At 39.6% G+C, this 17,959-nt stretch overlaps 1 protein-coding gene across 1 annotated transcript; it reads left to right on the top strand.

Annotated features, from left to right (window-relative positions):
• The first annotated feature begins 704 nt into the window (after nt 1-704).
• On the top strand, nt 705-16,270 carry LOC121733744 (organic cation transporter protein-like). Its single transcript, XM_042124094.1, has 8 exons — nt 705-821; nt 9,083-9,254; nt 9,517-9,745; nt 14,138-14,393; nt 14,584-14,906; nt 14,997-15,291; nt 15,614-15,795; nt 16,066-16,270. The coding sequence occupies exons 2-8, from the start codon at nt 9,094-9,096 to the stop codon at nt 16,213-16,215; spliced, it is 1,596 nt and encodes a 531-aa protein (XP_041980028.1). The 5' UTR covers nt 705-821; nt 9,083-9,093; the 3' UTR covers nt 16,216-16,270.
• The last annotated feature ends 1,689 nt before the right edge of the window (nt 16,271-17,959 follow it).

Genomic DNA, 17,959 nt, shown 5'->3' with positions numbered 1-17,959 from the left:
GCTAAATTATAAAGATACCGTGTAGACTGTAGACTGTAATGCTGTAGATATAGGATAAATTATTAAATCCTAAATTCACCGACGCCTGTTAAGTGTTGACATCGTGCCTTCCCATTAATGTAAGATATAATCTATACATATAAATAAAATTGGAGTATCTGTTTGTAATATTGAAGGAACCGTTTTTTAGTAGTAAAAAAACGGTTCCTTTAATAATACAAACAGATACTCCAATTTTATTATGTTGTTTTGGTGTATGTACCGTATAGGTATACAACATATTCATAATATGCATGTAGATGCAATATACGGTTTATACACCAAAACAACATTTCAAATTTTTTTTGTCTGTATGTCTGTCTGTCTGTATGTTCCGACTAATCTCTGAAATGGCTGCAGCGATTTTGGGGACTTTTGTTGGCAGATAGCTGATGTAGTAAGGAGTAACTTAGGATTCTTTTTAACCGTATTATATAATGTATTGATAAATAAAGATAGACACGCCCACAAACTGGTGGGGCTAGTGGGGAGTCCTCGCCCGGAGTGACGGACTCTCCTCGACCAACCGCCGCACAGAGTACATAAAAAAATTATAAAATCGGTTGAGCCGTTTTGGAGGAGTTCGTGCACAAACACTATGACACCAGAATATTATATATTAGATTATACCATTGTTATTGATTGTCACTGTGTTCCAGTAACCATGGCGTGTAGTGATGATGAGGATAGTCCGGGATCCACAGCGCCGCTCCGTCGTACGCCTGACTCGCCTGCAGAAGAGTCTCTATTACTATCATCAGATGAACATCCAAAGAGACTGCGTAAGTATGCGTCAATTCATGCAGATAAGTACTGAAATTCTTCCTACTCCTCCTATTTTCTTCTGATTCATTTCGTTGCGGATCCCAAGACAGCTTTAGCATCGGGCGAGCTCCCTGAGATCATATCAAGGCATTTTCATGGTTGGATACCGCTGTCGATCCGGGCGACACAGGAGGTACAGTGGTGGGAATGTGTGGTTTTTTAAAAATACAGATACTATGGATATTGTGAATTCATCTAAATTAACGAAAGCAAAGAGAAATGCGTAGAAAATATTTTTAATAATAATAAGTTTGGGATCACAGAACCACGACATCAGAGTTAAGGCGAGGATAAACCCCAATTTGTTATTCCGTGACTCCCGGTTATCTAGTTCCAATATAATAACGAAGTGTTAAAAATATGAGATATAATATTACACAATATTTAAAATACCTTAAACTATAAACATTTTAATAAAACGTAATATTTTGGCTGTAATTAATTTACAAACTCACCTCCGATAAAAATCTATTTCATCGAAATATAAGTATTAACTAGGATAATAATTTATTATACATTTTATTTGAATAAATTGTTAGTAAATCTATATTAAAATCTCCTTAACCGAAGAATTTTGTTTCTTAATGTTTATTTCCAAAGATATTACATTCCTGCATCGCGCTATCGCAGTTTCGGAGAACGGCAAGATATATACAACGTCTGCAATGACGTCAGTGGGCTTCGGCTTGACCGAGCATGCTATCTCTCTCGGTCGGAAGATCTTCCTTTTCGGCCGCCACTAACAACGTTTAAATTTAAAAAAAAAACATGAAAAATAGAGAAGATCCGCCCGAGTAACTACAGTTTTATGCTAAGCTAAAATGAATCTTATTGCGATGCGTATACGCTTAGCCTTTGGTTGTGTGCAAGGTTATCGTTTTGGATTGAGATTAATCCCCGCCTTAAATTTGAAAGAGCAGAATCAAAAAAATGTCTGCAAATAATTATTTAGCTGACATAATATTATTGTACAATTTCTGATTTGTAAATGAATGCCTGGATCAATGATATTCTATGTTACTAACGTAACTAGATTGGAAGTTTACGGTAGCAACGCGTTGCCACTTCGAAGATGCCTGCAGGCATATCTCACATACATAATGACATAACGAATATATGACTTGACATTGTCTTTTGAACAAAAAAGTGGTTACGCATTTCTGATAATCTTTTGTAAGACATTGCTACTCTAGTATTTTAGAAACTCATTGGCCTGGATAGTATAATTGTAAAAATTCAGAAGTCTACCAATAGTAAGGGAGGGAAAGAGGGGATCTCGCGACCTACTCGAGCGTGTCAGATTAAGCTTGTATAGGTATCCGACATAATAATAATATGTCTAGTTATCACAGTATGGAAATCAGATTTCTCACGTGGTGGGTTTAAAAAAAGTTATTCTGAAATATTGAAATATTATCGGATCTGTCAGATTATGATATATATAATATGATATGTTAAGCGGGTATGCTTAACATATCATATTATATATATCATATTATATATATCAAAGAAGCTTCTATAATATAAAGCACTGACGATTTAAAGGTTAAAGGTAGGCCTGTAGAGACATTTGAGAATATAGAAAAATATTTTACTAACTAAGCTTTGCAGATATTTTATGTTGAACTCTAATACTAAATAATTTAGTCCTTGTTGTCTAAAATCTTGTTATAATGTACCTAAAAAAGCAATTTTCTAAATAATATATTTTCTTCGTTATTGATGTCAACATCTTTGTTATTATTATTATTATGACCCGGACGAAGTCGCAGGCAACAGCCTATATTATAATAAAGTGATAATATTTAATCAAAGATTGACCTTCGGAAGGGAACAGTGGTGAAGCAGCACCCCAACACTCGAGGTATATATCAATATCTAGTTTACTATGATTCTGTCTATTTATAACACTCGTTCTGAAACCTAATTTGAGTGATTCTGATTAGTCGTATGCATCGGCGTGTTGCTGAAAGTTTATTTTGTTATATTGACACCTCTGGGGTGTCACGTCACCCCTGTTGCAGCTATTCACGTTGGTAATTTTTTCCCGTTATGCAGAAATAAAATATGTTTCATTTTGAAGTTATAAATGGCTTTGATTTCGGATAACAAGTTCATAATTACTTGCAAGTGACTATTCATGATAGCTTCGATAATGAAAGCTGTTCGGAAAATAACATTTTATATTGTGTGGGAACCGCAAATTTTTCCGGGACAAAATGTATCCTATGTTATTTTTTAGAACTCAAAGTATCTTTATACCAAATTTCAGCAAAATGGATCCAGCCGTTTACGCCGTTTACGCCGTTTACGCCGTTTACGCGTGATGTCGTGACCACGCGAAATATAACGTTCCGCGCGGCTTCGCCAACGTAAATTAGATATTTCACAGACAAATCAGTCAATCAAAAGTAGCCTATGATCCTTTACGTCGTCTATTTCTTATTTGTGCCAAACAACAGAAAAATTGCTCCAGTAGTTCGTGAGATAAGCCCTTTTCCACATTTTCCTCTATTTCTTCGTTCCTATTAGTTATAGCGTGATAAAATAAATCTTATAGCCTTCCTCGATAAATGATCTATCTAACACATTTAGAATTTTTCAAATCGGACTTGTAGTTCCTGAGATTAGCGCGTTCAAATAAGCCCTTTCAAATAATTTCCCCGTTTTTTCCACACTTTCCTCTATTTATTTGCTTCTATTAGCTTTAGCGTAATAAAATATAGCCTATAGCCTTTTTCCATAATTGTGCTATCTAACACCGAAAGAATTTTCAAATCAGACTAGTAGTTCCTGAGATAAGCGCGTTCAAATAAGACCTTTCAAATAATTTTCTTCCATATTTTCCACATTTTCCTCTATTTTTTCGCTCCTAGTACCATTACAGTGTGTAATGCGTCGAGTTAGCGACCGGTCGTGCTCCGCGTTACACACGCAGCAGAAGTAAATTTTTGCGAATCGCGCGGCACATTGCCGCTGCACGTGATCATGGCGCTCGTGGCCAACGAGTTGCTGGCGTTTATCCAGCACGCCATCTGGCAGATCATGCAGATCATGCAGATCTGCAAGTCCTCCTTCTCCAGCCTCGCTGGAGAAGGAGGATTTGCAAGGGCAAGCAGCTGCTATACGAGACGCTCGGACAGAGCGCGAATATGCCGTCGCGACGAAGAGACGGAACGGAAAGGAGCGTGCAGGACATCATCTCCCTGCTGAAGCAGACGGATCCTGATGAGGTGCCAGCTTTTGTGGCAAAGGAGCTCCACAAGCTGCCACCCGTCACATTGGACCACGTCGACGTCGTCAGCCTACTGAAGGACATCAGGTTCCGGAAGGAGGAGCTGGCCGGAGTTTGAGGTAGATTGCAGGCATCAGAGTCTACGATCAGTGACTTACGTATTGAATTATCGCAATTAAAAAGTGGTAATTCAATATGCAGGTCACCTGATGCTGATGCCGCATTCGTCACTACTCGTCGTGGCGCGCAAGCGAGCACGTTTAGCCCGTCAGCATTATCATCGGACGGGTCAACGAACACCGCCGCTGCCGCCCCCGCCCCCGCTCCCCTCCCGGTTGCGCCGACCCCGAGTCATCAGGCGACTCAGAAAAACTTTGCGACTGTTGCTGGTCACCTCGCACCTCCCCCGCGGGTGAAAACTAATGGGGCGAATGAGAGCCGCAAGGCTCCGAAGAGTCGCAAGACTGAGAGCTGAAAGGCTACGAAGAGCCGCAAGGTGGAATCTTCTCGGCTTGGCAAGGACGAAGGCAGGAGGTGCGATGAGGAGGGCTTCATACTGGTGGAGAGGAGGAAGAAGCCCGCCGCCCGCAACCATCGCGGCACCGCACCATATGTACCTGAGCTGCGTCTGCGGAGCGAGGTCCCCGCGACGCCCCTGTACATATCCCGCCTGCACTGGTCCATGGAGGTCCAGGATGTCGTGGACTACATCCAGAAGAAGACGACACTGCGCCTGAGGGTCGAGCGTCTGCAGTCTCGCCACAAGGTTAACTTTAGCTCCTTTGTGGTGAGAGTACCGACGAATCTTCTGTCGACTTTCGAGGCGCCGGAGTTCTGGCTGATGGGTGTAGTCTATCGGAGGTTCCGGGGGAGACTCCGGAACGAAGCGAGTCACGTCGCCGGCAAAATGTGACAGTGTTAGTTTTTAAGTATATATAAAATATGTATGTTAGTTTTAAGGTATTTATTATATAATTATATGTATGTTAGATTTAAGGTATTTGTTATATGGGCCTCTGATGCCTGAATTAAATGATTTGATTTGATTTGATTAGCATGATAAAATATAGCCTATAGCCTTGATCGATAAATAGTCTATCTAACACTGAAAGAATTTTTTAAATCGGACCAGTAGTTCCTGAGATTAGCGCGTTCAAACAAACAAAGTAACAAACTCTTCCGCTTTATAATATTCTATAAGTATAGAAGTATAGATATTAGATATACTGCGATATATGAGATATACTGCGCGAATTAGAAGCCACTTTACATCACATTCTAAATATAAACCGAAACTGTTTATGGTCAACACCTAATAAAATTACAGAAATAAGTAAGATTTGCAATATAAATGTAAAATTTTGTGCAAAATGCAGTCTACCTGTATGCATTGAAATCACAAATAAAAAGTGCATTTAAACTAAAACTAGCTAAAAGCCGAGCTTTTTGAGGGCTCACGTCGTTTTTCTGCGTTGTAATAATAATTATTAGGCAGGTTTTGGAACGAAGTTCCTTATCGCGTGTTGCGAAAGGGGCTAGACAGAAAAAATTAAGACGCAAAGTTGTAACAACACTTCTTCTGTCTTTCTCGCTCTCATAGAAAGCAAGTTATTAGAAATAACTTCGTTACATCCGGGTATCCCTTAACACCTCTCAAGTTTTTTATATTTTGATATTATAATTATTGATATGGACTTCGGTAAATAACTCATACGTCATTTTCAGATATTTTTTTATAAAATACTAGCTGTCCCGGTGAACTTTGTGTCACTTTAAAACCTTCCCTGGACTTCTACGAATATTTTAAGACTAAAATTTGCCCAATCCGTTAGGTAAACCAGTAATAATTATAATAAGCTAATAATATTATTATGACATTAGGTTTCTCATACGAATTTCTTCCTGCTTCCTACATTTTAACATAATTATAATATTAATTTTTTGTACTACTTAATCTATCAGTGTCTCTATAATGCTAATACTTCAAGTATGAACTCTTGAAAATGCAACATAATATGTAAGACCTATCTATCGTCAATATAATGCTAATCCTTCAAGTGTGAACTCTTGAAAACGCAACATAATATAATAATAATAATAAAGTTTATTTGCAACTACATTAATGACCTATCATGATGTTTCCTTTTCCCTAATATATACAACAGCTTTATTTAATGTTAAGCCTTGTGACTTCTGAATTGTAATAGCGAAAGCTGAAAAATCCGCTGGTTAGGTTTCCGTTTTAGGGTACCGTAGTCAACCAAGTTTTGTTGATTACAGAACCCTAAAACGGAACCCTAACCAGCAGATTTTTTGTATATTTGTAAGCTAATAGTTATATAATTTAATAGTAACATTGTCCTACAAATAGAACAATCCATATTTTAGGACCATCAAATCAAAGTATTAAATCCTTTCTATCTCTGTTAGCTACCACTTCCAAGATTTTTCGCAGATAAAAAAGTTGTTTGTCTTATCAAAATGAAGCTATTCACAAAAAATTTGCTTGTTAGTAATTAAAAAAAATCTAGGGCTCCCTCACTATTAGGTTCCCAGCTTCCCATAATTATTGTTCTAAGGCACATTGCCTTAGAACAATAATAATGATAAGCTGGAATGTCAGCAATTGGTTGATATAATTCTTTCAATAAATTCTTTTTCGTCATTATATTTTGTTGAGAACTGTCTACGGCATGATTAAATAAATGATGCTCGTTCAATGGCAATGTTTGAATATTCCGTGTCAAAATCAACAATCTTTTCTGGCTGGACAGATTGTATTTGTGTTAAAGTTCTGAGGAACCTAATAAACCTTAAAGTTTTGAGGAACCTAATATTGTTCCTCAAAAAAAAATTAAATGTGTCCATACAAGACCTTGTGTTCATATATTATGGCTTGACCCTACTCTGTGTGAGTAGGGTCAAGCCATAATATACGTCTTTTGAATGACAGCTGATGTCATTTCTTTAGATTTCCAACAGATGGCGTTAGTAACCAAACCTTGACTGACTGATGATAACACTTTTACATATTAATAACAATTACTATGTATGTTAAAGCACAAATCAATTATAGGTGTGATAGTTTTTCCGTAAAGCATACCACAAAAGTGCTCAGGTTTTGGGATATAGTAGGGCTTTCTTCGCTCGCCCGCCTCGTGATAATAATTATTTTTATATTTTTTATTTTACCATTTATTTCAGGCATCTATACTGTACACAGCAAAACATGGCGGTAGCGGTCATTGACTCCCTGTCAAAAACTTGTCATTTTCTATATAAACCGAGATTGACAGCGAAGTGTCAGATGTTGTCAATCACGGATTTGTATAGAAAATGACAAGTTTTTAACAGGGAGTCAATGACCGCTACCGCCATGTTTCGCTGTGTACAGTATAGGCCCATAATACAAATACCTTACCTACAGACTAACATACATATTATAATAAATACCTTAAGGACTAGTATACATATTATTATTATATACTTAAAAACTACACTTTGTCACGTGTTGACGGCTACGTGACGCGCTTCGTTCCGGAATCTCCCCCGGAACTTCCGGTAGACCACATTCATCGGCCAGAACTCTGGCGCCTCAAAGGTCGAAAGAAGTCGGTACTCTCACCACAAAGGACTTAATTTAATTTTGTGACGAGACTGCAGACGCTCGACCCTCAGCGCAGTGTCTTCTACGATGCGATACGATTCAATAATACATACATATACTACCCCTACATCTCAGACGTCAAGTAGCTGATACTTGCACATTTCTAAATATCACCCAAAACAAAGTAGATTCCTTTCTTATTATTTCCAAAATTAGTCAGAAAGTCCCTTCGCGCTTATCCAGAATATGCTCCTACAATCCCTTTTATATTCCATTCTCTCACTTAACTAAATTATAGGAAGCATTCCTTCTTTGCTAGAACACCTGCTTGCATTAATGATTTGAGTAAACCCCATGACATTGACATTTTCAATTCATCTATTTATGCTATCAGAAAGCTAATCACTAAAAATTTGTTTGAGGCTGGTCACTGGTTGTTGGCTTCACTAGTTTTGTACTATACATAATATTACTGGGATTGCTTTTGTAACGTGCATTATTGTATCATTGCCTACGAATAATAAAAACTAAGGAAAAGTAACTCCGTCAAAAAACATGTTCCACAATACTTGTCAAAAAAGTGTACCTTAGGTACACATTTCAATACATTTGCAATATTTATGTGGCCTTGAGCGGTACTAGGCTGACGTTACATGACAGGTCAAAAGGAACCAAATTTAAAACGGTAATAGTATGGGAGTTACGATTCCTTAGTTTTTATTATTCGTAGAAATCGTAGATCATTGCCAAATATTTTTGTCTACCTAAATATAAAGCAAATTTGTTAATGCTTAGACTTCTAATTGTGAAAACATTATATTAGTGCTTAGAAATTAATCAGCTTTAATTACTGTTTATCACTGTATTTATCAATTCAAAAAATTTTTAAATAAACATATCAAATTATATTTTAAAAGATCAACACTATTTTCAATTATTTCATTGTTTAAGCAATAATTGATATGTATAATATATAAGCATTATTATATTTTTCACCGTTTTATCACTATTTTAAAATTTGGGGTGGTGGGTTGCCCTGTTGCCTTCTATGTATGCAAAAATAGTGCTTGTATCTTATTTCTGTCTATTCTGCTATTAGTTTTGTGCTTATCTGTTATTTATTTCAGTAAATCGTGCTAAATTTGAACATATTATGTTGTTCATATTATGTGTAACGTTTTGTGTTAATGTAACAATTTAACAATTTTTTATCGAAATGATAAAATCAATACTATTATAGTTTTATCTCTGAAATAACAAATTTTTATAGTGATAAGAGGCAGTTAAAATAATCTCGTAAACCGTAAGTGAAACTGAAGGAATCAACGCGGTTCCTACACAACCCAATTCTTTAATTAAACTCTCGTCTGTGGTAGTGTCACAGAAGATGGAGACACAGAAGTCGGTAGACCTGGACGACGTGCTGGTGGGCGAGCTGGGCCAGTTCGGGCGGTACCAGCTGCGGACGATGCTACTGCTGGTGCCGCCGCTGCTCATGTCCGCGTTCCTCAGCGAGTTCATATTCTCTGCCGCGGCGATACCACACAGGTGGGTGAATTATGTTACATGAAAGAGGCATGTTTAGTTTGCAAACGATATTAAGTTATTGCTGGAAAACTGTTGTCTAATCTTAGAACGAACCAATTCAGTTTTTGAATGAATTAAGAAAAATGCTGCTTTTTATATATATGGCTTATTAAAATCATAGTAAAATCAACGTTACAGTGCCCTTCGTTGTGGTAAAGAATTTATTCAATAAATTTCATTCGTGTTGTTTCATAAAATTGAAATTGTGAATTTAACGACATAGATGCCGAATATCAGAGTGTGGTGAGGAATCTCCCTTGGATCTGTTCGAGCCGGAGTGGATAGACAATGCGGTGCCGCGGTCCGGCTCGGGGCTGGCCAGCTGCGCCCGGTACCAGCCCGTCGGTGCCAACGGTACCACAAACTATTGCCCTGAGAGTCTCTTCGATCAAAACAACACTGTAGGCTGCGAAGGATTCGTCTACGCCCGAGACAACTCCGTTGTGTATGAGGTATGAGTATTTTTCAAGTGAAATATAAAAAATAGCACTAATAACAATGGTTGAAGACATTTGTTTTTTAAACTAAAAATATCCAGAATCATAAGAAACGAAATGCTTAGGTTAGGTTAGCCATCTATACTTATATTATAAAGCGGAAGAGTTTGTTTGAGATTAGAGTCCTGAGATTAGAGCGCTCATACAAACAAGCGCTCTAATCTCAGGAACTAGTAAGATAGCCCATTTATCGAGGAAGGCTATATTTTATATTGTATTTTTTTCATACCGTTAAGACGTCAATACAATCCATAAACAGGTGATATTCTAAACCTTTTACAGCAAAAATCACAAAACTGTCGCGGGTTTGAGTTGGATTATTTAAAGATACTTAAAAAAAACAATAAATCTAGCTCCAACATTAGATAATTGAAATGATCTTACATGTTGTGCATTAAAACTTATAGAAATACTGTATTTTAACTGTTAAATCGCGTCTGTTAAATCAGCGAAATCGGCAAAATTTTGTAAACGGACTCTTAAGATTATTCTGCCGCTTTCTTTACTAATTGAGAATAGCTCCTCTAATGAACAATAATATTATAAGCCAATAAATATTAACTTGTTTCTAATATCGTTGTATTTTGAGTTACGTAGTGAATCGTTACAATTAAAAAGTAATAATTCATTATGTAGGTCACCCGAGCATCCGACCGACTCGATAATTACTATGCGTCGCAGAGCTCAGCGCGACTCGCCTTTTTTCACGTTAGCGAAACTGAGTGGGTCAACAACAGCCGCCGCCGTCAGCTCGCCGTCACCGCGTAACGTCGACACCAAATTGAGGTCGTCGACTCAACAGAAAAATTATTCAAGCGTCGCTGCTTGCTCCGGACCGCCCCCGCTGGTAAAGGTGAGGGGTGCAAAGGAGGGCAGGCTGAGCATCTTCGACTCGACAGGGACGAGAGCAGGAGGTGCGATGAGGAGGGCTTCGTTTTGGTGGAGAGGATTAAGAAGAGGAAGCCCACCGTCCGCAACGCCGCTCTGTCATGTCGCAAATGTCGCGCCTGCACTGGCGTGACTCTCCCGGTCATAATAAGATCATTGGCCCGGTCGAGAGAGTCTCCACTTTCTGCGAATCTATAATGACGCAGAAAGAGGCCGCTGAGAGAAATCGGGAGGCAGATGAAGCAGCTAACCCGATAAGGAGAAGGCGTGGGGGTAGAAGACGCGCTCAACATGAGCGTCAACTCCCGCCATAATAGGGCTCGGGCGACGGACTGGGGAATCCGTCGCCTATCCCACGAGCTCTTCCAGTAGAAGAGCGTCCGATGCCTCCGACCGCTCTCCCGGAGAAAGCGGCAGAAGCCAAGCTGGGCGGATTGTTCTGCTGGCAGAGCAGATGCTACTGTCTGGGCTGCTGCAGTTATCACCTCAGGCGGGTCCAGCGGCCCAACGACACGCGGAGAGGAGGCACCGTTGGATTTTGGCCCACAAAAACCCAACGGTGCCTCCTCTCCGCGTGTCGCTACCCAACCAAGGGTGTTCCTCCTTGCCGCAGCACCCGAAGCCTCCTTGCCGCAGCACGTAAACGTCGCCAGTCCATGGTGGGGATCAAGTAGGGAAAACGCTAGAGGCAAGAAAGTAATGGAATTTGTAGCCCAAAATGATTTTCACATCTTGAATACGGGATAAACGCCTACTTTTTACACCTACTGTGGGGAAACTCTATACTCCAGTATCATTGACTTAACGCTTTGCTCAAACAGCCTAATGAATCATATTCATGACTGGAAAGTAGAAGAGGACACGATTACGCTTTCTGATCATAGACATCATTCAAATACTGCAAGAAAGACTCACCAATCATTCCACGAACCAACGGCACCCGTATATACAATACTAAGAAAGCTAATTGGAATAAATTCAAAGATAAACTCATTAAAGAATTAGACAATCAAACAATAAGCACAAAATATATTGAAGAGATAAGCACACTGGAAGAAATTGACGATCTTTTACATAAATATACATTGGCCTTAACCTTGCAAGGCATCCATTCCTCTTAGGTTAAAAAGCAAAGACAAAAGAGCTTAATGAATTAAAACAAAACATGATTAGACTAAGAAGAAGGATAAAAAACGCCAAGCCTACAAGGCGACCCTATGTAATCGAGGATTATAAAGCAGCAAAGGAGACATACAAAAAAAGTTTGGAAGTGGCAGTGACTTCTAGCTGGCGTGACTTTTGCTCAAAATAGACTAAGGAAAATATCTGGCAGCGTGCATACAGGATCTTGAAAATCTGTTACCGAAAAAGCAATTATAAACTTCTCCACTCACCTCTCGATGGTAGCATACTTACACCGGAGGACTCAGCTTCACTTCTGGCTGAAACGTTTAATCCTAGAGATAATCCAGACACTGATACGAATGACCAAAAGATAATCCGCCTCAAATCATTTCAAGCAGTTGCAGAAACAACAAACTGTCAAACAAACGAACCAATTTTTACAAAGGTTGAAATTGAATCAGTATATTCTAGCTTGAACCTCAATAAAGCGCCAGGAAGTGACGGTCTGTCATCTGATATCTGCGAAGCCGCTTATAACGCATCAAAAGATATTCAAATTTCTATATTCAACAAATGTCTTGAAATGGGATACTTCCCGGTCATCTGGAAGAACGCAAAAGTTGTTATAATACCCAAACCCGGAAAAGAAGATTATTCTGATCCAAAGTCTTACAGACCTATAGGTCTTCTGCCAAGTCTAGGCAAGATTCTAGAAAAACTATGCACAAATAAAATCATGTGGCAATTAGGGTCTCAAAACAATCTAAGCACTCGCCAATACGGCTTTACACCCCAGAACACCCCAGAACACTTTACATTAGTCACCGTGTCACTGACTTGGAGGTCCTTTGCTCTGTCCTGTTGCTCTTGAGAGCAACAAAAGGACCTCAAAAGACCGTAAGCTCAGCGCTTTGCCTCCTGCAAAGCGCCGAGCTTACGGTCTTGTGACTCCTGCAAAGCGCCGAGCTTGCGGTCTTGTGCCTCCATCATTGGCTTTGAGAATCTTGTAAAGCGCCGAGTTTGCGGTCTTGGGCATCTTGCAAAGCCTGAATTAACTCAATTATGCTTTCCAATTGAGGAGCCATTTGAGGGGCCGTAGAAACAACGAGCGTGGCAAGATGGATGGAGCTGGTTGACGGGGCCTGAGCAGGTGGGGCCCAGTGGGCGGGGCCAGTGGCGTGGCCTGGTGGGCGTGGGCATGTCCAAAGTGGGCGGGGCATAAGGGGCGTGGTCAGTGGGCGAGCCCATGTGGGCGGAGCCAGTGGGCGTGGCTTCACCCGAAGTGGGTGGAGCCTGGAGGGCGTGGGCAGTGGGCGGAGCCTGGTGGGCGGGGTTAGCGGGTGGGGCCTGCCCTGCAGTGGGCGGAGCTTGGTCCCCAGTGGGTGTGGCCTCCGCAGCCCGTTGCGCCCTTGTCCTGATACTTCCCTCGAAGTCCTCTCTCGGAGTCAATGGTACTGCGCCCTTGTCCTGACACTTCCCTTGAAGTCCTCTCTCGGAGTCAATGGCATCTCCAAATCCTCACTTCCGACACCAGTTGTTACGTGCTAGGGTTCGAAGGAATTGGATAGAAAGACCTGCTGACTCTCTACAAGACTTTATTCACTAAGTCCAGGTCACACAAGCACACACTAGGTCACAACACTTAGCACTAAGTCCAAAACACTAAGCACTATCACTGTCTTAGGCCGTAGCCAAGTCGCAGGTTTCACTGGTTCACTTACTATTGATCACTTGTGTTCACTCCGAAGTCTCCTTGATGATAGCTCGAAACGAACTGAACGGCGGCCCGTCCTCCTGAGACTATTTATGTGGGTCGAGGCGAGCCCTCTAGGGGTACATTCGGGTAGAAATGTTCTCGAACAGTCTACTGTTCGAGAACATTTCTACCCGAATGTACACAAAAACACGTAAACACGTAAACACGTAAACAAATAAACAGGTAAACACGTAAATAAGTGTTGGACTTTACTAGAAGGTTCGAGTGTGTACTTGCGCACCTCACGCCATCTAGTATTGAGTAGGGGATTTATGTTGTCGGTGTGCCCTCGATAAATTTCGCTGGTTTAACGCAAGATGGCACTATATGTCCGTAACAATAATATGGGCGAAATACTTTAATATATTATGGCAACATAACTTTGCCGGCACAGCTAGTATTAGGATAAAATTGTTCGGCGTGCATCCGTTTTCTGATTGCCATAACACAAGTTTTTACTTAGCATGGGATCAGACGACGTGATGTACGCTACCTAGCTTTTAAACTATTATATATTATTGTATGCTTAAATAAGGAATTTGTTATTGAAAAAAAAAAATTGAATTGTCAATTTTCAGTTTGATCTCGGTTGCAAGGATTGGCTACGAGTGTTATCGGGTAGTTTCCACAGCGTGGGCTTTCTCCTGACACTCCCTCTCACCGGCTACATCTCGGACCGCTTCGGTCGCAAGTTTGCGCTTGTCCTCAGCATTTCCAACATGGCGGTGATAGGATTGATCAAAGCCTTCTCCATTAACTACCCTATGTATATGGCACTGCAGTTACTGCAGCCGACGCTCGGAGGAGGAATATTTACCACTGGATACGTAATAAGTAAGTTTCAGCTTTATTTCTTGGCGTTAAATATTTTTTTCATTTTGACGGAATAAGGGGGAAAAAAGTAAAATTTGATTAAAAGAGTATTGTCAGTCTGTTACACAGTCACTCTCAGTAAGGTTACTCGTTACAGAAGGTTTTACAATAACTTTATTCATAACGGTTACGTATTACTACTTTATTTCAGTGACGGAGCTCGTGGGTCCAAAATATCGAGTTCTAGCGAGTTCCACCGCTACGTCAGTGTACTCCGTGGGTCAGGTAGTGATGGGCACCGTGGCATGGGTCGTCCAGCCCTGGAGATACTTCATCATGGCGCTGCATATTCCTCCGTTCCTGCTCCTCTCCTACTACTTCATACTCCCGGAGAGCATGCGGTGGCTGCTATCCAAGAGAAAATTCAAGGAGGCTAAATCAATTTTATTGAAAGTCGCCAAAGTCAACAAGACCAGTGTCAGCGAGAGAAGTTTAGAAGCTTTGACCAACCCAAATTCAACAAAGCATTCTCAGGTATCCGCGCTAGTTCATAATAATACAGAATCTTAACTCTTTAAAGGGACTGTGTTTGTAATAAATTAATATTGTGTGTTTTTATTTCAGAAAGCGCCACCAAATCTTTACAAGTCAATCATCAGGTCCCAGATCATGCTGCGTCGGGTATGCACTACTCCGGTCTGGTGGATCAGCGGCATCTTCATCTTCTTCGGCCTCTCCATTAACTCCACTACGCTCTCTGACACCATGTACCTGAACTACATTCTCACCTCTACCATCGAGATCCCCGGGTTCTTCCTGCCGCTGCTCCTGTTGGATAGAATTGGTAGACGAGCGACTCTATCGGGCGGTTTTTTCTTCAGCTCCACGTGTAACTTGGCGTATATATTTATTCCGAGTGGTAAGTTCTACATAGTGTATTTTTAAGACGTTTTGTGTACTTATATAGTGTTTTGATTAGTTTAGTTTAGACTTTTGATTAGTTTAGACTTTAAATTCTATACATTTGAGAACATCAGGATTATTCAGAATCTTCCTCTGGAACCTAGAGTACTGATATAATATTGTGAGCAAATGTTCTCTATGCGTTTGCATTGAATAAACGGCAGGCATAATATTCAAAGTTTTCTCTGACAAGACTGCGAATTTGGCATTATCATACTGCATTTCTCCGGAACAGGATTCTATGAACAGGATAGCCCCATCTATTTGTGTTTTATCAGGTCTAACCGCACTTCGCCTCACAATATTCCTGCTTGGAAAGTTCGGCGCGGCAGTGGTGGTTAACAGCCTGTACCTATACACGTCGGAGCTGTACCCGACCGCGCACCGCCACAGCCTGCTCAGCCTGTCCTCCATGCTGGGACGAGTGGGATCCATCACTGCGCCGCTCACGCCTGTATTGGTATGAATTCTTATAAAAACAGTATTGAGCAGATTTTAAAAAATTAAACTAACATAATATTTGTACCTCTGCATGAAAAAAGAGGCTTCTCAAAAATTTGAGTGAACTAGCACTGTTTTTTGAACTGGTGGCTCGTAGTAGGAGACCCAGAAGGTTTTTAAGGCCGACGATAAATAAATTAATGTATATATGCATTATTATGTCACTGCCAAAATTTTCAAATTCCCACTTTGCGTTAATTTTTACTTCAACTTTATAAATCCACTGCAGGGTAACTACTGGCACGGTCTCCCCTCCCTCCTGTTCAGCATTATGGGGGTGATAGCCGGTCTGCTGGTTCTGACGCAGCCGGAGACGCTCGGACAAAAGCTGCCTGACACCATAGAGGAGGCGGAGGCGCTTGGCAGAAAGAACAAATAACTACTTGTATACTTAAACATTTTTGAAAGTGTTGAAATGTTAATTGTTTTCTCTACAGACCGTAGTCTGTGGAATAGAATATGTTAAGTACTGTGAAAAAGGCAATGTTCAATTTCTGACTTGATCTCATTACTGACAAAACTGTGTTTTATGTCATAGGCATAGTTTATCCAATGTAATATAATATAATATACCCTATAGGTATAGGATAAACTATTCCTATGGTAGAAATAAATGTGTAATTAAAGAACTCGTTCCTGATGGGTATCTACAAAGTGTAGACGCCGAAAAGTCTGAAGCATCTATTAAACAAAATTTGAACTGATTTACATCGTTATGACTTACCGAGCCTCCATTCATTGTAAAAATGGCGGTGGAAGTCCAACATTGTGTTGAACCAACAATTTCCCATACAAAATTTTTCGAAAGTGGTAGCTAACAGAGATAGAAAGGATTAAATATTTCGATTTGATGGTCCTAAAAATATGTTAAATTATAAATATACAAAAAATCAGCTGGTCGGGGTTCTGTTTTTAAGGGATCCGTAGTCAACGAGGACTTGTTTATCGTTGACAGAACCCTAAAACGGAACCCTAACCAGCAGATTTTTTGGATATTGATAGGTTTTATTTATATAATTTAACAGTAACATTGTCCTACATTATCCTACATTTTTTATTAGGTTCACAAAACAAGATACAATTCACAATACATATAGCTATTAAATAATAGAGTATAAATTAAATAATACTAGAGAATGTACCTAAGGAGTGAACACAAGTTGTACATAATATAACAAATTAAGTTACGTCAAGTAACTACATAACAATTTGAAATACGTTTTGTAGAGTTACTTAGTTACAAATATTAAAAAAAAACAGTAATAACCCTAGCCAAAGACCTCCTTCTCTTCTTCTTTAGTCTTTTTAGAAGAGAATATGTCATAAGTCGTATTGTTATCGTCAAAATATGATGAACACACGCGGTGCTAAGGGCCATGTTGTCTTAAATTTGTCCTGTATGATGAGAGGGAGAAAGCTTTACAATTATGGAAACAACTACCCATATGGGTACGCTTAATGACAAGGATTTCACAAAGTCTGGCGTATCTGTCAGTCCATGTGTAAACTTGTAAGGAACATAATATCCAGCATTTTGCGGCGCACTTTTAACGTCGATATTTGGAAATGATTTAGTTTATCTTCATAAGTAAAAAAGCTTCTGTATGTAGGATTATTAAAACATAAAAAATAAATAAAACGTTTCTGTATTCACTCGATGCGGTTACAATGTGTCTGATAAGTTGGATTCCATACCGGTGAACAGTATTCCAGAATTCTGCGAATAATATCATTAAATATTAGGATGGATAGACTTGGTTCATTATAGATTTTCATTTTTCTTGTTACAAATCCTGTTAATTTAGACGTCTTATTAATTATGCTCTTCATAATATAATCACAGAAATAAGTTTCCGTGATCATATTATGGAGAGCATAAGTGCTAAGGCACAGAGTCCATGATGACTCCTAGATCCCTAATGCTTGAAATCTCCGATAGAAGTTGACCGTTGATCCTATACTCTGCGGTAAGTTTATTCCTTCCTTTAAGTAAATCTTATAAAATTACATTTGCTAACATTTAAAACCATAATATAGTTACTGCAGCACCATCTATAAACAGTGTTAAGATCTTCCTGAAATTGGTGAGTATCGTCACAAGTGGTAATTGCCTTGTAGATGAA

The sequence above is a fragment of the Aricia agestis genome, chromosome 14 (assembly GCF_905147365.1).
Source record: "Aricia agestis chromosome 14, ilAriAges1.1, whole genome shotgun sequence".
Classification (NCBI taxonomy): Eukaryota; Metazoa; Arthropoda; class Insecta; order Lepidoptera; family Lycaenidae; genus Aricia; species Aricia agestis.
Note: the sequence above shows the minus strand (reverse complement) of the source record. Positions and strands in the feature narration are given on the sequence as shown.